General features: G+C 39.0%; 1 protein-coding gene across 1 annotated transcript in view; it reads right to left on the bottom strand.

Annotated features, from left to right (window-relative positions):
- pde4a (phosphodiesterase 4A, cAMP-specific) overlaps positions 1-15,152 on the bottom strand; it is a 39,942-nt gene extending 24,790 nt beyond the window's left edge. Inside the window, exon 1 of the mRNA XM_041967978.1 lies at positions 13,962-15,152. Coding sequence (XP_041823912.1) covers positions 13,962-14,257 — 296 coding nt within the window. The 5' untranslated portion in view covers positions 14,258-15,152. The remainder of the gene's footprint in view (positions 1-13,961) is intronic.
- Between the last annotated feature and the right edge of the window lie 8,042 nt (positions 15,153-23,194).

Genomic DNA, 23,194 nt, shown 5'->3' with positions numbered 1-23,194 from the left:
CCCTGAAATAATAGATAATTATTGATATAATGCAATGCAAAAACAAATGCAGGGCATGGTGCAGCGAAGTGTGAAAATGTTCAAGGTCAATTTGAACACAGTGGACTGGTCCATTTAACTTGATGCTCCAAATTGTACTTTATGCATTTGTGGTTGAACAAAAGTGAGCGTGACAATGAATTTCTTTCCATCTCTTCGTATTGCATGTTATCTCTTATGTTCAACCCTGTGGATTGCTGTAAGCAAAATATATTTTTAAATGCAATCAAAAGAAGTTACACCTCACGTAGCTCTAGCAGAGACAAGCGGTGAGTACAGCATTGACAGATCTCCACTTCTAATGTTGACATGAGCATGTCATCTGTTCATATGTCCAATATTTGCTCCCCTTTTAGCTCTGTAATGTTCTCTACTAACCCCTGAGGGAATTATTTAACTCTCAAGCCGCTAAATGCTCCACTGTGTTCACCAGTTAGCTTTTTTCTGTTGGCAGCGTAGTACTGGAAAGGTTGGGTGTAATCTGAGAGCTTTTAAATGAAGCCAGAATGATAAATTTTTTGGCAAGAAATGCAAAAAATTGAGCCATAAAATGTCATGACACCCAGCTAGCCTAAAGGGAGGTGCAGAGTAGGGTGATAATTTCTGTGTCATGTGACGGCTGTCATTATATTTGTTTTTTTTTTTTAATAACTGCATTAAGAATCTGCAGGCATGCTAGCAGCTCTGTTACGCTGTGCACCAGAGCTTTGAATTAAACATGAATGTCACAGTGTATCAGGTTTTTCATTTTCTCCAATAAGAAAAAAAATGGCCATTCTAGCATGTAAAGTTAATAAAGTGGACTAAGCTTGGACTGATATGTCATTATTTTTCCAAGTTAAAAATGTATTTGGACAAGCTGGAACTCTGACCTCACTGCTGATGAAAAGTGAGGAATCTTTTCTTTTCTTTTTATTAGCAGATTTCAATATAATGTTAATATTATTGAATTTAAACTACAATGAGTTGAACAAAATTTAGATTTTTTTTTAGCTTTCACAGTTTGCTCACACTAGCAGAGTAAGATTATAGAGCTGAGAAGCATCTAAGTTTTAGGAGCATGTCCTAACTTTAGTACTGGAGCCATATTTTAAAACCTATGTGCAGCTTTATACGCTGTGTGTACTCAAAAAGTAAAAAAAAAACATATATTCCTTTAATCAGATGTATAAAGCCATGCGTGTCCTTTTATAAACCTCAGTCATCATGAAATTTCATGCACATACACCGTCCTTATATCCCATACTTAGTCATCAGTGGGTGTTGACACTTCTCTAATTAATGATTTTGATAGAAATTTTTCATTTGTATTACAATGAAACATATATGACCATGCAAGTTAGGACAATAGCAGGAGCACTATCATACCAAATGTAAAACTGAGAAACTGAGACAAGGGCAAAGGAAATATGATGTGGTGGTCTCAGCTCTGAAATCCCAAAAAGAAAAACAATCATGTAAGTGGAAAAATTTAGCAGAAGTGATCTGCTCTGCAAGCCCAGAGCAAAGGACCACACAGAGACAACAGTGAAACAGTCACATAACAAACAAGAGGCAAAAAGGGCATCAGCTCTGAGAAAGACACATCAAAGCTGCAGCAGTGACTTCCTCACACAGCTCAGGGGGAACAGCCCTATGAAACCTAAAGCTCCACATGAGCCAATTATCATCTTGTACCAGAAAATCTGAGCAATCCCTAAATACTTGTTCTCTTCTTTGCAGTAATAAAATCTTTCAACAACACCAGAGTAATTATCCTTACACATGAAAATTACATCCCACTGCAGTTTTTTTTTATAGTTAAATAAAACTAAGAAAACCAACTAATAAAACTAACTTAGATAAACAACACAAAACAGAATCTGAAAAAATCACATTCTTACTGAGCAAGAACAGTGGAACGGTCCCTTTTTGTTTTATGTTTACTTATGTCAGTTTTCTGTTTCAACTTCACCTCATCAAGCTTAAATTATTCTAAATGTGTGCATGCATGATGTGGAGGATGCATGAGGTGCATAAAATTTACACATGGGTTTTATCAGAGTACATCATTAATGCATCTGGCCTGCGGAGTTGTTTTGTTTTGGTTTGTTTTCTAACTTGTCCTGTCCAACATAGTAGCAGGCAGAATGATGGTCTGGCTGAGGAGATGAACACACAGTAGATAGATGCAACAACCCTTCAATCCAAACCAACACCAGACAGCCAACTGCTACACCTGTACAGAAACACAACAGATAATTTCCTACGGCTTTTACAAAAAAGCAAAGCTGACAATCATCAGGACCCCCTAAAATAAATAAATAAATAACCAAAACAATAACAGCAGCAACAACCAAAGTACCAGAAACACACACACAAAAAATCTAGACAAAAATAGCTTGTGTATAAACCCAATGGACAACTTAGTGACTGTGTCAGCATGCAGATTATGAGGAGTCAGGGGTGAGCAGAGATGAGTGTGATCATGCAAATGCGACTAGACCTCTACGGAGGCTAGAGGCAGACTAGAGCGGCCCAGAGACCCAGGCGATCTGCAGCAATCCTGGAGCAGAAGCCAAAGCCACCCCACCATGAAGATGACCCCGGACCCACCCAGACGGTGGCCAGAGCCCCCTATGATCATGGGGCCCAAGATCAGCAGCCAGGCACCAGCCATCAACCCCCCCCAATCCATCTACACCCTCCCCCACTGGCTCCCACCACCACCCCCAGCCACTAGTTTAACCATATAGGCATTGGCTTAAATGATAGAGATGTGACTCCATGCGTAAAGGGGTTTTTGGGTGAATCCACATTTCCACCAAGGTGTTGGTTCAGTATGGAAAAGTAAAAATTGTGAAGAGCACTAGAATATCTGATCTGAGCCATCCTACTTTAAAGAACACTTCTGGGTTCCCATGTTACTGATCTGACCCCAAAGGTTGGAGCTTGATTCGCTGCAATCCACTGAATGGTTGAAAGGATTGTCGCTTCCCTTGTGACTCTGCAATAAGAACAAAGTGGGAACAGTGCTATGTTTGAACATACCGTGGATTTTTTTGTTGTTAAAAGTCACATGCCAAGAGGAAAGAACACAAACTGCTGGATGTCTGCTATTCTCATCCTTTGTTTCTGTGTCACATTTTGCAGTTTTGAAGCAAAGAAGACGGCGTGGGATAACTTTTAAGAGTAGTTTTACTACACCATACTTTTTATTTTTTCTTGAGTAACTTTCTGAAGACAAAACACTGCTCTTTTTCTCCTCAGCCACTGAGCTACCTTAGGTGCCCCATAATGGATGCTATGATAACAAGCGTGATAAATAGGCAAGAAAATGAAAAATTACACTCATGGTGGAGTCTACACAAAAACCAGATTAAAGAGCAACTATATTCTCTGCCTTACATATGACTGTCTACAATGACTATTCTTTCAATATTATTTACAAATTAACATCTCATTTCTCTTTTTTGGATTAATAAAATTGTATTAAATTTAAATTAAAACTGTCAAGCCTTGACTCTAAAATGCAGATTAAGAGTTCATTTTACGATAAAGACGCCTCAGAGTTCCATTAAAAGTGTGTATGATATGTATTTTAACAACAAGAGGAGTTAGTTTTAACTCCTTTATCTGAAAAGGTCAAGTCAAAGTTATTTCAACTCTAAACTGCAATAGATTTAGTCAAACAGGTGGACTGAGTTCATTTGAACTCATGGGACCTTTATTCTAAAAACCTGAATTTACTCTGTGTAGGTGCTTGAGGAAATGTCAAAGAAATTGCAAAAGCTAGTAGGATTTGTCCTCTAGAGACCATGGACCTCTTAAAATACTTCACAATTTACCAGCTTCATTCAGTTTAATCTAATCCACATTAGCTAACGTACTGAAAATCTATCAGTAGCAATTCCACTGGCATGCTGAAAACATGGAAGAGCCATCGTATGCTCACTTACAAATATATAATGTTACTGTGTACGTGTACTAGAAAAAGCTGACATGCTTGAGTGTGTATTTAAAAAAGAAAGAATAGAAAAAGAACATATTTCTGAAACTATACATTAATGTTATTGTCTCTTTACCTTGTCATAAATTTATGTGTACATCTAAAAGATTTGGACAATTAGACTAAATGTGCTTCATTAAACTATAATAATAATAATAATAATAGGCATTACTTGGGACAATCATTTCAGCGTAAGAACAATAATAAAAAGGAACCTGATTATCCTAGATGGCAGTGAGAGATCATTAGTAAGTAGAAAGCAGGCTTTCAGTGGAAATTCATTTGTAGTAAAACTGCCTCAGGGCCATTGCCTTGCAGCGGGGTTTGTCTGATGAGTCAATCTGTCTGTCATTTTAATGTTATGCTGTTCACTGGCCTCTTGTCCCTCATTCTACTTTTCCTTTTTATTTATCTTCTTCTTTGCATAAGTACTGTTTTTGTACTCTTTTTCAACCTAATTCAAAATCATCTATTCTGTTTCCAACTTCTTTTTTTCACGTCACATCACAAAAGCAGTTTGAACTTTCACCCTCTGTCTGACATTATTCTTAATTCTGTCACAGTAAAATTGAACAAAAACGCTGCCCGTTTACCCCCCTTCTTATCTAAATCTAGTCGGAATGTTTCTACAATCATGATACTAAAAGAAAAAAACAAAAGAAAAATCCTGACGATAACCAAGCTGAACTATTCAGTTGTGTCCATGGTTCTGTTTACTTATGCTTTAAATACAAATATGCATGTTTTTGTCACCTTTCTCTGTCCCCTGAATCTGATGTATGATAATGTCATGTTTATCAGCATATTTTTGGCGGAGAACGTGAACCTGGGGAGCTAAATGCTCCCTAACTGATGGGAAAATGATCGGGGAGAAGCTGTGATTGGGTAATGAGGCCTGAGTATTGTGGTAGAAAAGAAGTTTAGCAGATTGTTTGAAAAATGTCAGTGTTAGGGAATATGGGCTGTGAGAATCTGCAGTATGTCCAAACAGAATGCATGTCTCCCACTTTGCATGTCCCCAGACACTTTCAGTCTCACAAAAGCATTCACACGAGCACATGCTCACACAGAGACAGCCATAATAAATGTTTCAGTGTGGTTGTGTTTTACAAATTCTGATTCCACAAAAGCAGCACAAGCATTATGCACTGTGGTTAACTATTGCTTTTCCACTGGCAGCGACAGACAGGAGAGCTGCTGGGAAAGTCAGAAAGCAAAGAAGAAAAAATTTAATTTAATTTCCAGTCAACAGTGGGAGCTTCGTGACGTTACGGCTTTAAGGCGACAAACACTTTACCATCGTGATGAACACATCTTTAAGAGATGGGCTCCATGCCCTGCAGGGTGCAAAATGAGGACATTAAACACATACTCACACAAGTCTTTTACAATATCTCTCGCTTGATGATGTGTAGGCCTTCCTATACAGACATTTTCTCACACGCAAACACACTACATACTAATGCTCAACCAAATGCTCTTCCCTGGACTGTTGCACGCAAAAGCAGCCACACTCAATATCTTCCTTATACATACTGAAATATAGAATGGAAACTGAAATAAAGCTCAATAAAACAGTGCAAGCTGGGACTGGTTTGGTTTAATCTCATTACATTGAGAGCCTGGGGCTCCTCTCCTCCTATTTATAGCACCCTGAGAGAGAGGAAGGCCAGCGTTCATGTACATAACATCACTGGATTGTGCAACTGCGGCCATGAGAGGCCATGAGAGCTGACCAATCGCAGACATGTCTTGCGTCAAATTTGATATGACAAAATACACAATAGTCAGTCATCTGTGAAGATGGTTGGCCTCATTCTCTATCCTCCAGACACATATACGCTTCCTCATCTTCCTCATTTTCCTTCTGTTCCTTTCTTCTCGCTGCATCTTTACTCTCTCTCTAGAGTTGGCTCTTCTCGTCACACCTGTTTGATGGAGCTTGCCTGTGAAAGCCTGCAACATTTACAGTATGTGCACAGGATACCGTCGTCTTCTGCTGCTGCTGCTGATTCAAGCAAGATATTTTATCACTTGGACTGAGCAGCTTTAAGCTCATTTCATGTCTTTGACTTTGGATCTTATGACTACAAACACATTTTAAAGTGAGAATAAGGTATTCTTTCTAGGGGACACTGAGACCTTTACTGGATATTGTCAATACGGCAGATTGCATCAGAAAGCTTTCAAATTCATCTTGACAAAACATGCCAATAACAAAAATGAGAAGCTCTGGGAAGGAAAGCTGCATTGAACGAGAGAAGACTTAATTCTGATCTTCGTTAAGGAAAACTCTTAAGAAAAAACCCCAATTCACACAAGCAATCATACAATAAGCCCTTGATGCACCAACAAACACAAATACAGAAGCCTGAGGCCTCCCTGGTCTTAATTACTTTGCCTGTATTGTGGGTAAAATGCATGTCCCAGTTTGCATCAGCAGCTTTTGGAAATCCCATCCAGTCTGAGTGAACTGTATAATGAAGAATGTTACTGAAGAACAAGCTGCTGCTCAGCTTGATCCAAAAGAAAAAGTTTGTGATCTTCAAAATGTCAAGAACTCAGACTGAAAAGTAGTCTCACAAAAAATACCATCCAGAACCCTCAAGCCATGTTTTTCTCTCTCTCTCTCTCCTGCTGCCCTCGAACAGCCTGAATGTTGCTTCTTAATGTGTGAACATGGACATGACCTACAAGAAATGCTTTGACAGTTTCTGTAGCTCACACTTGATCTAGCAGAGGTCAGGAGCTGGAAAATAGTTTTTCTTTATTTTTTTTGTTTTTTTTACAAACAGGAAACTGAGTCTACCACACACCTTCAGTCAGCTATGAATCATAAGCAGCTTCATGCATTATTTAAAATTCTCAAACGTTCCTACAAACCTTATTGCAACAGCAGCAGCTGGTGTCTGGATATAGCATAAAACAATACCAATGGGAAAGATAATTTTGGTGATAGCCCACACTGATTATTTCTGTCACTGGGTTTCCCTTCAGTGTTAAGAAAACAATTTAATATGCGTCATGAAAAATAACTGTAAAGTTTTCAGGTATTTAAAATTTATTATATTATCTGTGAATTAACACAACTTCTGTCATAATGTATAAAAAAATAAAACTTCATCATAACCTTTAACATACAAGTCTGTTGTAACCTATTAAACCAATACCAACCCATTAACTTTTCCATTCTAATATTAAAAATTCTACACCTACATTTGATCTTGTTTTTGTCCAACAAAATCAAATGTAAATAAATCTTGTCAGTATCAGGGCATTGTCAATGTAACAGAGCCAGGGCACAGCAAATAAACATCAGCCACTGCCATCAGTTGATGCTTTCATTTTTGCTGATGGCTGATTGCAGTCAACAAGCTGAATGTTGGCCGATTTGGACGTTTGGCCAGTATATATGTGCATCCTGTATCTGAGCCATTCTGTGGCTCAGATATGGGATGGAGGAGGCAACACATGCTGTGTGTTCTTACATGCTTCATAACTGTATTGATAATAAACCAATGATGTAATGATAATACAGGCATTTAGATTAAAAAGAGAAAATACTGAATATGGCTTACATCACATTAGATATAATAAAATCATGAAAAATAGCATTTAGTGTAACTGGAGTAGTTGCCACATTACATATTTTGCAGGATTCCTTTAATTTGATTAAATTTTGTACATTGTTTTTTCTCTTTTACTTTAATAAGTATAGCACTTCCCATAGAGGGCTCAGATGGCAATAAGTATTTGCAGGCTGATTGTTTATTGTTTTGTTTTGGGTTTTTTTTTTTCTCTCTGTATTCTAAATGAACTCACTATGAAATATTTAGTGGCACATTAAGGGAGCCTCTGTGCTGATATTGTTTTCTTTAGACTCTTTCTAATCGAGCTCAGAAAATAACACTTTTGTGAAGCTGCATCAGACCAACAGAGGGTAAAATAAATACCCTTATTTTTCATATACAGTATTTCTGAATGAGGCATACTCTGTCAATATGTAAATATGATTTGTGCTATAAATAAGATCAAAATGAAAATATGATTAAAGCATTTGTCTAAAATCTGGAACTGGACCTTTGTGTACAGAGTGACATGGTGCCATTATTAATGCCATCTGTCTCCACACTAAACAGGATGGTCTCTCTTTTATAATCAGCCAATAAAACGGACACTCTGCCAATAGTTTTGGGCAAGAACATTGTCTAAAAGTAGGATGTCTGGAAGGTGAGACCTCAGGTAAGACATTATCAGCAGGCAGCTGAACAAGCATGCAGTCTTTAAGTTAAGTTTCTCGACCTTAAGTTGGTCCCCAGGTGCATGTGTTCATCCATTTCAGCTGATTTGTTGTGAGATCTTGTTTGAACTAGGCTCTTTGCGCTTCCCTGACTTACCGCACAATAGTTTAACACGACACTCTGCTCGGCAGGTGTACACCATTTATTCTTTCTGCTCCGCTGTGTGCGTTCTTCACCGGCACGCAGCTGACAGAGGGATTGTCACTCTCAGTCATTCAAAGAGATCTGCATGAAGACAGCAGCCTAAAGCATATTTCGTGAGGATGGCCCTCTCTGTGGCATCACTCTGCACCACAATGTCGGGCCTTTCTCACTTACTGAAGCACATTATTAACATTTCTGCCTTTTAAGGTAAAGAGATGACGAACAGATTTTTTAAAAATCCAGAGAGGGTATTTGCTGAGGGGCAAAAGACGTCCACTTATTTGAAATTGAACACGGCACATTTTGACATTTAAAGTATCCATGTCTTGGCAATGAAGACCTTTTTCTTGGTTTGAAGTGGGCAATTTGATTGCATTCAAATGAATTTTTTCTTTTAGTTCTTCTTAGCACCTGTGGGCTTAAAGAATAAATTACTATTACTTCCGCTAAAAAGCTTTATTTTCTGTCATAAGAAGAACAAATCCATAGAGAAAGTAATTTGAATTTCACAAGATTTGTTTTTTTTTCCCTTAAAACAGACTTCTCTTTGATGTGGCGGTCTGTTTGAAATCCCTTTTTAATGGCAGCTGATTTCCAGTCACGTGATGAGTGTGTTTGTTCCCACTATGCTCTTGAAGCATATGATTCTTACCAAATCACATGAGAATAGTGACTTTAAAAAGACTGTAGAAGGATATGAGGTACTGAACATTGTGAAGGGTGGACAGTTTGTTTCTCCACTGGGATGTGAAGGTTTGTGATTCAGATATGGCTTCGAGGGGGAAGAGACTTTGCAAGATACAGATGATGCCAGTGGACAAGAGTAGGATGAAATGATAGATTCGTGACAATGTGCTTAATGCCGCTGTAAGCAAGAAGAAGGCTATCAGAAGCAATCTTAGAAGCTGCTGGGAACCAGCAGGACAGGCCACACAATGGAGAAACAAAGCAGAGAACAGAAATAGAGATGAAATCAATACTCCCCATTTACACTGAGGTGAAATGAAGCACAGAGAAGACAGAGGATCAAAAAGAGAGACATGGAGCAATCAAACACTGTTATTTGAAAGAACAAAGGATTGACTCAAACAATATTATTAGATAAGAGAATATAAAAAAATGCCCAGCATGAGGCTTATCACTTTCACAATGGGCATCTTGATTGAGGCAGAGAAAACTGATGCATAATAAACTGTGGTAGAAAGGTTAATCAAGGTGATTTAATGGCTATGAACACGATATGAGTGGGAATAAGGACTGAGGGTTGTTAGAGAACAAATGAAAGCAAACAAGCTGCATCAAACAGAGATATAATTGTAGGTAACAAGTGGACTTTTTGTGCTGCATGCTGTGGCTTATTTTGTTTTCTTACTGGGATCTCTGCCCATCCTCACTAGTCAAAAAAACAAGACCAGTGTATCTTCACTTTGAGAGGATTTGGTGTGAAATTAATTAAAAAGCAACAATGCCAAGGTTTTTGTTGGTTTGACAAAGCAAACTGAATGTGCATACCAGTATTCTAAGTTTCTGTAAAGGGGTTACAGTCGGACAAAATATTGAAAATAGATCAAAACACAAAAAGGGACTTCAGATGAGGCCTGCATACACCACCCTGGAGCACACACCTTGTTTGGTGTCATTGCTTAAAGAGCTTGGAGGGATTTTACCTGAGGTTTCTATAATCTGCCAGAGTCAGCCAATTGCAAGCAGCGTTCCAGTACATGAACTGCCTCCAGATACTAATTAGCGCTGAGAGTAAAGAGAAAGCATGATGTATTCACAGAGGAGTACAATCTGTAGCTTAAACAGATGGTTCCACTACACAAATGAGATAAGAGGTACTTAGCGCTATTAAAATACATTTATTGGGAAAATTCCTTAATATCCCTGCAAAAGACGTTTTATTTCTAGAAATGTAAACGTATGATCAACAGCAAAATACAGATGTCGTGGTAATTAGCTGGAGATGTACCTTATTATGAACTAAATTATAATGGCAGCTAGCCAGTCATGCAGGGAAAAGAGCAGTTCAAGCTTAAAAATCTGCCCTGGATCTGTAGCTTGTGGGGGGGGGGTGTAAAGAATGTATGAAGTGACTGGTAAAAAAGTGAGCAAGGCTTTGGTTTGAAATTGTTGCAGATGACTGAACATAGACCCAACTCTGCTGTAACTATACTATCTGAAGACATTTCTTCCTCAGCAGAAGTGTCTTAATATTCACTTTTTTCCCCCCCATAAGTACATGAGCCATGATGCATATCCAGTGGGATCTGCTCCATACTGACATGTTATACAGTCAAGCCTATCAAGTGCTTGTAGGCTTTGCCTTTTTAGGTAAATGAAATCTACAAAAGCACAAAACAAGTAACCATAGCAACAGATTTGTGGGAAGAGCTGCTACTCCTTCAGTGTCAATCATTCATTTCAGTATTAAAACGTCCCAGCATGTATTGGGCATGGGACCTGATGACTGATATGCTCATATTAACATCCTCTGACAAAAAGACTGACAAGACGGTTGAACAAAAGACATCCGGGATTGGAGGGGGAGGTAGACTGACACCCTTGGGGGGCAAGTTGATTGCCACTAAGACTGCCATTTTGTAGAACATAAAATAGGCACAAAAATAGGCATACAGAAACGGCTGCAGAGAGTGTTCTTGAAATTCTTGTATGCAAAACAGCCCCCTGAATCCCTCACACAACGTTTCCTTCATAGATTCTGGCTGCTGGGAATGGTTCTTTTTATTATCCAAGGTTATATATTTCAGTTTCACAGCTAAGTCTGTTTCTCTCTTAACCTTGTCCAGGACTGTTTCTCCAGCAGCTCTTAGGCTGATTGATTGTTTGAACCTTTAGACGAGGTCTTGACCAGCTCTTCTGTGATTGAACAGTCTGCTACTTTGAGACACAAAGGTCAGGCAGCAGGTCAGTAATGCTCAACCAATCAAAGACCAATTATTTTTCTACACTCCACTAAACAAAGAAACTAGCTAATGAATTTGAGTAATATTCATTTTCTATTATAATAGTAAAAACATGTTTGTGCACAGGTAAAAACATTGAATTCATATGCATCACAAACATTTTAGCAAGAGAATTTTGAGCAGATTTCCACAAAACTGTCAGTGACAAATGCTTGTTGAACAATTTCCAAGTAAAGAAGCAGAATTTAAGGTTTAATCATGCTTCTTGTCCATCTCTTGCCATTAACGAAGGCTTGAGGAGACTATTTTCAAGCACTGCCTGCGTGTAAATAAGCACATTCAGTGTTTCTCGTAGATGTGCACTGAGATGCCTTCCAAAGACCAGACTTAACGCAATTTAGCCTTAAGCTAAAAGCACAGAGCTGCTGCATCAACATAGATGTTCATTAGGACTGATAATAAAAAAAAAAAAGAGCAGAGACGAGGCATCTCCTCGAAGCATCTCTTATACGGAAATAAGCAAAGAGGCAGAATTTACAGCTGCTGTAACATTTGAGAAGAACGAAAATTATATCAACATGACGAAAATCCCTCTGGCCTCCTACTGATATGAAAAGAGATAAGGCAAGACCTATTGGAAGCCATATGGGCTACAGGTCAGACACCAGCCTGTAAGCAGCTGACACATTTACCTCCACACACAAACACACAATGTGGAGGCTGCATTCTACAACTTCTAATGCCACACTACATTTATCATACTGTCTCTGTTCCTCTCTACACCCGTCTTCCTGACCAGTGTGTAACACAAACACCCACAGATTGCACACATCACCTCATGGATAAGGTGCACACACACAAACACACAGTTGGAGCCAGCTTGGTGTGCCCTCAGAACTGAGCCTGTTGGAATCAAATTATCTCTCTCTCTCTCTTTCTCTGTCTTTCTCTCTCTCTTTTCACTTTGCCGCCCACAGAAGAAGGGCAGGCAGAGTCAATCCCAGTGCACGAAAGATTGGACTGCCTCAGCATCTGTCCTGGGGTCTGAAATACAAATCAGCCTTTCCTCCAGTGAGCTGGAGTTGGCCCCTCTCCCAGAGACCTGTCAGGATGACCGTCTGTGGCGCTGAAAACAAAAAAGACCAGCGAATGATGACATGAGTAAAGGAAGAAAATATTAGAGCCCTGTTGTCCCCTGAAGACCCCAACATTGTCAAGGGTATGCTATTAGTCTGACAATCACACTGTTTTGTGTTGCTCTTGTATTAAGAACACATTTGGGCTTCATCTAGAAGAAGATGAGGGGGATATTATGGGAATCAGAAGGAGTCAGACATGTAATTCATCTCTTTCATTTGCAAGAACATCCTAGGATTTTGGATTATACTAAGGACAGGGTGGATAAGGGAGCAAACTGAAAAAAACCAACACAGAAGGCCTTGACCATCTCTCTGACTGTCTCTCATAGAAACAGGAATAACGAAATGAGTCACATAAACTGCTAGAGCAAGTCTAACCCCTGTTGAACAGGCTGCACATTCCTGGATGTTAAAAAAAATATACCTGCTTTATTGCACTGAAAAGAAGCTGATAAGAATAAAACATTCAACTTGCATTTACAATATTTTGTTGACAAGATAAATAGAGCTATTGTTGAGCAAGGACAAACTAATTGTATCAAAATGATATTGTTCCATGACTCACTTAATGAAAAGCCTTTAATCTGCTTGGTTGTCAGCTAGTGGGGTTTAAGTGTGATATAATTCTACTGTGTGTCCACAGTGTCGCTCAGTGTCCTCTCCTTAATTCAATGAATATTTTTCTGTCATATCTGATCAGAGGGCAGCAATGTGTGCCAATTAGATGCTGTCTGAAACCATCTGTATGACATTGCTGCCACACAAGTTCAGGTAGAGTCGTGCTGCAGAATTTTGACTTATTTTATTAAAACCACACTAACTTTTATTATTATGATTATTAATAGCCTTTTTTCCCCCCTCTCCTTTACCACAGTGGGACAGAGGTCACAAGTATCCTTGTATTTGTACAGACTGCCATGCTGAGGGTTTCTGAACAGTGGACTTCTGGTCTTCCGCCCACTGAGCCCCAGTCAACCCTCTGAAAACACATTGATAAAGGCAAGTGCGCACTGTGGCAGTATCATGGTCTTTCACGCATGAGCGCACCCACTAGACCTTTAGTGCCATTAAAAGAACTGCACCCAGTGTTACTCATCAACCACGACATGTAACATGTGGACGTGTTTGAAATTGTTACTGGTATTTGCAGATGCTGCTCCTGCGATTTGAGTGGGCGGTCTGGTTTGCGCTTCATACACATCTAGCCTATCCAAAGACGCATAACGCATCGGCACAGAAAACCCACGCGTCCCGCCTCGCGATAGAAAGCCCAACATATCAGTTAACCCTTCGGGCCCACTGCGTTATTACGCACTCATTAAAATGCCCCCCACCCTCCCCCCCTCGTTTACGCATATGCCTTGTGGGTTGGCATGGGCTATTATTGGGATGTTGGGGATGCGCACCACTTTCTTTCGCCTACCGTTTGTGCCCAAGACAATTTCCGATGGATGTGTTTGTGGTCCCATGAAAGGAGGATGGCCAGGACATCCGAGACTTTTTCAGTCCTGGTCGGTCGCTCGTGTCCACGGCGTCGGAGCGTTCCATGTGCCGGTGGTGATGCCTGTCGGTGTCGGAGTATCCCCGGTGTTTGATTTTGATGGGGGTCCGGGGTTGTCTCCAAAGATGCTGCGGAGGCTTCAGAGTCGCCTGTCCCTCCCGGGGAACCGGGAGCGACAGGGACAGGCTCTTCTTCGAACATGGTGGTGGTTCCATCATTGTGCAAAATAAAAAAATAATATTAAAAATTCCTTTAAACTAGACTAACTAAATAATATGGCTGTATATGTTTATTTCAAACACAAAACAAAACGTTTCATGTCCCTTTCTGCCACTTGATCTCGGAGCGAACAAATCAAAGTGACCAAGTCCAGCACAGCCCCGGTCTGAATCTCGTTTTCTGAATACCATCAAAAACTGTCACAGTGATAACCTGACAAGTCATCCAAAAATTATTATCCTCATTGTTTTCGATGGTGATCAGTTTCAGTTTATCCCAAAATCTTCGTTCTGCCGTGATCCTCACCAGTCCTGGGTTTTGGTGATGAGACACCGGTCCTGCTGCTTCTCCTGAAGTTTGACGCCTCATCGCCCATGGCGCACAACCGGATGACAGTATTTATTTTACAGGATTTATTGCTTTTTATCAGCCACTTATTGCCGAGACACAGAGAACACCGGCGCTGGCTCCTCTATGTATGCGCTGTGGTATTATTGCTGTCCGTATGTCTTTCAGTTGAGCTGAAATCTCCAAGCAATTCCCATAAAAGTACTCAATCACGTTTCATTTGGAGCTACAGCATCTCTGTGCGCACATATGGCGCTGAGGTCTCCAGTAATCCTTTCAGGGAGATGATTGATCCAATAATTTTTGTAAGAAATGCAACTGGAAATAGTTACTTCTCTTCAGTAAATCAGGATAGTGGCAAGAATTGTCCAAAAAAAAACTAGATGCGGTCGTGTGTTCTTTGCTGTCCAAAATTTCTCTGCTTCAGGGTTTTTTTTTGTTTGTTTTTGTTTTTTTTTTTTTTTTAGTGAGATCGCATAAAAATAGTCAAATTGATAGTTGCAGAGGTTCAGTCATCCTGCTCAGTATGGTACATCATTTCCCCATCTTCATATTTACTGGAGTACGAAGACTAACACTGGCTTCATCTCAATGCCCCCCCACCCCCTCCCCTTTTCTCTCTCTCGCTCTCTCTCTCTCTCTCTCTCTCTGTGTGTGTGTGTGGTGGATGGGTGGTTGTTTCTTTAATGTGCTCTTCCATTATGTTTTGCCCCATGCATCTTCACTGCGCATTTCCAACACAGAAAGCAAATACAGCAATTTGGTCAAATTATTTGAGGTGCAGCGTGAAGCATGGCATCTGAAATTAAGTCGTTTTTATTTATTTATTTTTTTCTTTCTTTCTTTCTTTCTTTCTTTCTTTCTTTCTTTCTTTCTTTCTTTCTTTCTTTCTTTCTTTTTTGGACAGGTGTTAGTTAGTTTGGTGTCCTGCTTGAGCTCCTTGTCTTATTCACCTCTTTTAGAGTGACAACACAGAGACTTTTCTGTCCTCTCAACTCATGACAGTATGTGTAGAAAAAGGAAAAAAAAGTCAAATCTACCCTGTCTGAGATGCCTTTAGACAAATAGTCTCCTTCAACCACTGCAGACTATTGTCTGCTGACCTTCAGTCTGTTATCAGCTGCTTTGTGCATAAACAGTGAATTTCAAAACAGGCAAATTTACATTTCACATTGGCAGTGTTGCAAATGCTACTGTTCAGCAGATTCATGTAAATTAACCTACTGCCAGCCATCCACGTATTTCTGTAATAGATCAATAAATTTGTAAAAGGTAAAACTATTTTAAGTTTAGTTAAGAGTCTGATCAATTTCAAGACAACCAAACTTAAAATTCCAGCTTTAGGTCAAACAAAATAAGTTACAAATTGGAATAGTCACTGTCTTCCTTGGATTAGGAGCTGTAAATCCTTTATTTCTGTTGCCATTGTTGGGACTAACTTAATCATACTAGTTTTATTGATATTTACTTCTATTTAAAAATAAAGAAAAAATAGTATTCAAGTTTGAACCAAATAAAGAATGGTTGCACAGACATTTTCTAAATGACAGATTTGTAGGACAAAACCAAAACAGTTTATAAATCCACATGTCAAAGTCAGCCAAAGAAAAGGCTTCAAAACATGTTAAATGGTTGAATAGTAACTACTGAACTTTTGTTTTCACTAGAGATAAATTTAAATTGCCATGATAATGACTTAAAATATACAAATAGATTTATAGGCCATAGTGATGTAACTGAAAGTTGGAAATGAGTTGGACTTTCTAGGCCAACATGAATGATTTTAAGGACATTTTACAGTTTACATTTCCAAAAAGCAGTCAGTGGTTAGGTTGTTGGTGTTTAGACACGGTTGAGCTGTCGTTAAATGCTGAAAGCTTGTCCTTCATAAAAGATGTTCTTTTAAGGACAGTTTGGACCGGGGAAAACACAAGAAGGAGATTCAGAATCAGACTCTTTATTTACAGAACACTAATTAAAACAGGTAATCTGTGGCGTAAAACAAAATCACGAGATAGATGAGAAGAATCTTCCTGGTCAGAAACACGGGTCTCTGGGAGAAGACATAATAGTCAATATGATGGTGGCAGGTTCTCCATAAGAGATTACTATTCAAGAGAAGAGTACTGACTGTTAAGCAGCATGACAGAACTTTGATATGATTCTCCCTTTGGCAGCAGCACTGGCTGTGGCAGTAGTGGTGCAGTGTGGTTAATTCCTTGACAGAAATAGACTGTTTTGAGACCAGAGCCAGACGAGTAAAACTGTCTGTGATTGTTGCAGTAGAAAACAACAGTCTTATTGGCAGGAGTGGGATGCGGTGCAATAGCATCCAGGCAGCTTTTTCTCACATTGGTGCACAACAACAAAATCAGCATTGAAATGAGAGGAGACTGGAGCTTTTAAGCAGCACACTGGAATCAGCCGCAGGTGAGAAGAATGAGCAATCAGGATCACTGTGAACTGCCACGCCCACAGGGAAGCAGGAAACTAAAGAAAATAAAAATGGAGAACAGACAAAGCCATAGATCCTAACATATCCAATATACCAGTCAAAATGTGCAGTTCTGGTCAGAATTACTGATAAATTTATTTTCTTAGACAGCCTATGGTAATGTCTGATATATGTATAAAACACATTTTATTGCTATTTTATCTGACCATCCATCACCTTAGCCCTTCTCACAAAGGACTTTGTGAATTTGTAAATAAAATGGTTATGCAAATAAAAATTATTATTATTATTGTTGTTGTTGTTGTTATTATTATCCACTGCTTTTAATTGACCTAAAAGAAAAACAAAAGAATGTGACTCACTGAGTCGTTGAGTTTAATGATTCAGTGCCATTCACAGGACTAAAATAAGTCTCATAATTATGTCAAGTGTAAAATTCTGTGTCATAGTTTAGGCAAACATTCCTATTCTTGCCTCCCTGTGTTATGTCTTTTTTGCTTTAACCCCATTAGAAGTGTAGGGTAGAGACTGAAGCTGCACATCAGCCTGAAGTTCTTGAGACTCCAAATTACTCATAATTAAAACTTTTATCAAGTTCCAGCTGTGGTATAAACAGTGTTCAATTCAGTGGAAAAAAGAAAAAAAAAAGCAATTCCTGCATTCCATATGGGATCTGCAGCAGAATTTGACCAAGAACATGCCCACACCTGGTACCTTTTGATGGCTATTTTCTAGCCAGAAAAAAAAGCTTTCACATTTCTGCCATGCATGATGCACTGAAGCGTCATACAGAGACATGACTATGGTCCACAGCCATTTCCTGTTGGTGATGCAAGCTGCTTGTTGGAGTTATTACAAAACTTTACTCAGGAAGAGTCTTCAAATTTCCAAAGAAGATCTGGTAAAACAGCTACTGGGAAACGTATCTGATACAGATCTGATACAGATAAAAAGCCTAAACAAAACAAAGAGGCAGATATTTGTTTGTAATATAAATCTATGAAAGTTGCAACTGCTTTTCTCCCTCTGCAAGCACAAACTAAATACTTGTCATTGTCATAACTGGAGGATCTTGGTAGCTAAATGCACAAAACAGTGAGCAAGCTGGCTGGCTTACTGTAACAATTTAGCTAAAACTATAGTCAGCAGTTGTGGATAGCCAGGAAAAATGTCTGCTAATGTTCTGCTCACAGCTGCTCACGTGCTCAATATGTAGTATGCTGTACTCTAGCAGACACAGGGGAAGTGGTGTCCTGAAGAATTACCTACAAGTCCACCTTTTCCTCAGGGTCCACTGAAAGCATTCCCTCATTTCTCCCAAAAAGTGATGCCTCCACTCTCATACAGTCAAACAGAAAAGAAGGACATAAACAAGGAGAAATGGGAGGCATAGCAGATGATTTTCATTAAATATAAATGTTTAGAAAAAGAAAGAAAGAAACTTCTCCCTTCCCTCCTTCTTGTAAAGTAAATTCTGAATTTACAGAATTGCTGATTCATTTTGTGATCTTTGACAAACAAATGCACAACCAAAAGAAACACACCCTCACTGGGTTAAAGATTTCTAGTCTGGTTTCTATCTATAGTGTAATTACTGGCTTTAGACTGACACTCTAAGGAGCTCTTTTCTCCCTTTTCCATGTGCCTTCTCTCTCTTTTCCTCTCTGCCTTGGCCTAAATTAAGTCATTATTTTACTTGTATTTCAGAGCATTCAGCAAGAAAAAAAAAACACTGCTTTTCTGTCTTATGTGTTTGATTGAAGATATATTGCTTTGAGCTATGATATTAAACTTCAAAACCAATATACTGCAGGTAAACAGAATAAGAACATGCAGAACAAGAAATTAAACATAACACAGAAATGTGGTGTAAATGACTAAAGGCATTAATCTGTTTCAAATCTTCTGAATGAAGTGACTGAAAATACGGTGAAGTCGTTTTTTGTTTTAAGGAAATTGGCACATATAAATAACTTGTGAAAGTTCAGTGATGCATTTATGAACATGCCTCATCATCCCAGAATGTTACAGTTAAGAACCAAAGTCAGCAGACTTCAGCCTGGTCCTGGGAAAATTAAGGAAGACTTTTTTCACACAATGACTTAACTACTTGCTGCAGAAGCTTGTGAAGGAAAATAGTAGCACAAACATTGATCATCTTGTCAGTGTGTTTAAAGGCCAAGGCAGGGCAGGGAAGGCTGAAGATGTCAAGCTGTTGAGGGTCAGTTGCTGCCTGATGCAAATTCATTTTAACAGTCACACACTCTTGATCTTTATATATATGAATGACACACAGGTCAAATACATGTGGAATCCCACTAAATGTATGGCTTTAAGGAAGATATGCACATTTAATCCAATCAGAAACCAGTTTATGGAAGAAATTCTGGGAATGCGATAAAAAATTAAACCAATTTCTCCTCAGGTTTCATATATCAACCGTCACTGGTGGCGAATCTTGGAGGTTTCCGTGTGTCCCCTGCTCCAACACACCTAATTCAGATTAATGAGTCACCGTGCAGAACTTGATAGGCTGAACTTGATTTGAATAAGGTGTGTTGGAGCAGGGAGGCATGGAAGACCAGGGTTTTCCACCTTCCAGTCTTAAAGATGTAAAACCTTTTGACAATGGAAAAAAAATTTGCTCCAGACATCAAATCCAGCAGTTTAATATCTTCATCCTATTTATACTCAAGTTCCTATGTTCTATTGTTACTCCCCTGCAAGAACACATTGTGTATCTGAAGCTGGACTACAGCACCGAATATGTTCTTTCTCTACGTGCAGCTTATCAAAAGTACATTCAATACTGTTTCCATGAGGAAAAAAATTTGTCTAACTAAAACAATTATGTGAAAATAGGTCTGAAGATGCTAAAACATAAATAAAACAAAAGCTGCTTGGGGCTCAAGAAAAGATCAAACACTTAAAAGTGCAACTGAAGACTTTTATTAAAATCAAGGATTAGAAAATGAGTCCTCTTGGAAAAACTTTTAAAAATCAAATCCTTTTCCTTTTTAGTTAAATAGCCCTGTGTTGAATTCTTCCTAAATAAATTTTTCTGCCCAATTAAACAAATGATTCAGTTGCTTCTACACAGACTCCTGTAATGTGTTTTTTGTTGTTGTTGTTGTTTTGTTTTCTCATTCCTACAGACTGATAAAAGAAACTCGCCTTCATTTTTACCTTAAACCTTGACCAAATATGAAGGAAGAATGCCCACAAAAGTAGCTGCAGAGCAGAAGTCATTTGGCTGAAAACTCCAAATAATAAATTAAATGAAGCATGCAGATGATGGAAATGTGATTTAAGCAATACATATCTGGGGCATGCAAGTCATTTTATTCTGCTCCATTTGGGGAAATTTCAGATACTTGAAAACATCAGTACCAATAAAACTGCCAACATTTAAATAAAATATGTCAGTCAATGGGAATGAAGTACCCCTTAATGGCATAGAAATAAGTCTGTGGCATGTCATTAACATTTTTTTTCAACGCTGGCTAAATTAAAAATAAAAAAGAAATGACCCCTGACCATAGTGCAGACTGGAGTGCTTTTCTGTGGTGTTTGCCTGCATCAGCTCTGCACTTTGTGCTCATCTGATTTATTATGACCAGCTTGTTGTACATTCATATTGTGAGGAATAATCGAAATGCCAAGCAGTCTTACTTATTTACTCAGTCCATGTGGATGACTGTTGTGCACACTGTGGAAAAACACGTTTCATGCATTCTTCCCAGTTTGATTTTAATATTGGTTGGTAGGACTGTGTGCAAAACTGTATATGTATACATGTTGAAATGAGCATAAAATGACCTTGAGGGCAATTTCCTCTGAACAGCCAAGGGCCAATTACAGAAGGCAGCAAGCTCTACATGTCCAGAAAGACCGTCATCAGCCTGTCTGGCCTCTGGCCCTTGTGGACTCAACTCGTTGAGCATCAGGGATTGCTGGGAAAAGGATCCATTCTCTGCCAGTGAAGGTCCATGAAATATTAATCCCCCCCCCCCCCAGTAGTCTGGAAGCGAATGTGAATGCATCTACACGTGTGTACCCAAGGTTGTGTTTACACGTATGTAGGATGATGAAAAGTAAATGGAACATGCTGGAATTTGGGTGTTTGCGTGAGAGAAGGAAAGAGGATGCGTGAGGATGGTGAGACATGGCTGTGCTGCAGTAATATGTAATACTGTTTCTGCATTTGTATTAAGTGATGAAAGGTTTCCTAAAATAACATCAGGTTGTCTTTCTCCTTTCCAATAGCAGTGCACAGACTTACACCGATTCAAATCTAATGTTGTAACAAAGCTGTAAATCTTCCACATTTGGAACAACATTAAAGAGCACCATCATTCACTCACCACCAAGTAATGCCTTTTTTTCTTGAAACCAATGAAATGTTCATATAGGTGAAGGAAGAGGAGGAAAAAAGGTGAGGCAGTGGTTCGCTTTTGGGAGAATCTTGGGATGAGCAAGACCGCAAATGAGATAATAACTAGGTTTTAGACTTACTAAGAACTCTTACCACTTGCATAGTGGAGCTTTCATGGCAACAGGAAATGGGAGTGAAGTGCCAGAATTAGCACATGGCCGTACTTTTGCCCCACACATACTCTCACAGTGCACTTTCATCAGTGTGAAATTTATTATTAATGGGCTACCAAGACAAACAAATGCAATACATTTTCAAGTCGAGCCATGTTTTATTACCTCTTAAACTGCTTATATATAAATGTCTAAAGCAGGGACCTTAAACTCCAGTCCTTTGACAGCCACTGTTCGGCCGGTTTTAGATCTTTAATAGAGAACGCAGTGGTCAGATAGTGAGGAAGTTAGAGACTAATGGCTGTGGCAGAATAAGAGAAATGAAAGAAGCACTTCAAGAAAAAAGTAGGCCATCAATGTTGAGCAGAATGATACAGGACGGGGGTTTATGATTCAACAAAAAATGAGAATGAGGGATATGTCTTGGTAAGACTTGGGCTGCTACAAGTTTAAACCAGGTTCATATAATTTTTATGGCCATTGTCAGAACTATTTCTATGTAATGGATATTTAAGGAATATTCAAGACTGAAACAGTCTGAAGTACATCTGAATGTGCAGTGCTTCCAAGAAAAAGAACAAAACGTTTTGTTTTTTGAGCATCTTCTTTTTCTTTTTGAATCAAGTGTATTATTTCTAGACCACAACTCTGGAGACATTGCTTTTCTATTTCTCATAACCAGAAGTGGTTATCTAATTTTGTAGGGGCCGCTGTGATATACAGTTATACAGAGGATTGAGTGGAAAAGATGAAAATGAAGAGTGTAACAATACCCAAGCTTATTTTGAGGGGGGTATAAGGGGACGTGTTGAGGCTTGGAATTTAAATCCCCACTATAATCTAATCTTGTTTGGGTGTATGAGCTGCAACGCCATTCAAACCAAAAGGCTGTCTCCCTCGTCTGAATTCAGGGAAATGCAGGGTAGTAGCAGCTTTCTCCTGGTCTACCGAGATGTTCCTCTGTTTTATAGACTGTTTGTCACAGGGGGAGTGGGTTGTTTTCTATGACTAATCCTGCTATAAACAGCTTTTATGACATACCTTATTTGGCTCCACTTCATTGCTGGTATATTGAAATCCAGCTGTAATACTGTATATCACTGCACATGTAAATTTGGTGTTTTTCTACATGTCGATTACAGTGTTTATATCTAAATACATTCATTTTCATTTAGCATACGTTGGCTGTAGAGTGAGAGGCATTTACATTTTTGTCTACAGTACACATAAGGACACAAGGAAAACATCTATTCTGATATTTTACATTTGTCATTTGTGATAAATGATGCTGCAGTGATTTGTCTTCAGAGCTCTGCCTCCTTCCACTGTGTATTTGGCGGGGAAAAGAAAAAAAGAGAAAAGAAAATCGCAGGTTTCAGCAGCATTCACCAGCAACCGTGCAGGGTAACAGTGTGGGTGGAAAAATGAAAGGCAGAAATCTAAATGTGTCTGACACAGCGTCCACAGAGCCTCGTTGGATCCCTCTGAGAACTCTGGGTAGACTGGCTGCAGGTATGAGAAACAACTCAGGGGTGCCAGAAGCATTAAAAATAAATATTACAGAAATAAAGCCAGAGGCTAGGAG

The sequence above is a fragment of the Melanotaenia boesemani genome, chromosome 2 (assembly GCF_017639745.1).
Source record: "Melanotaenia boesemani isolate fMelBoe1 chromosome 2, fMelBoe1.pri, whole genome shotgun sequence".
Classification (NCBI taxonomy): Eukaryota; Metazoa; Chordata; class Actinopteri; order Atheriniformes; family Melanotaeniidae; genus Melanotaenia; species Melanotaenia boesemani.
This window is presented reverse-complemented; position numbering and strand designations above follow the sequence as displayed.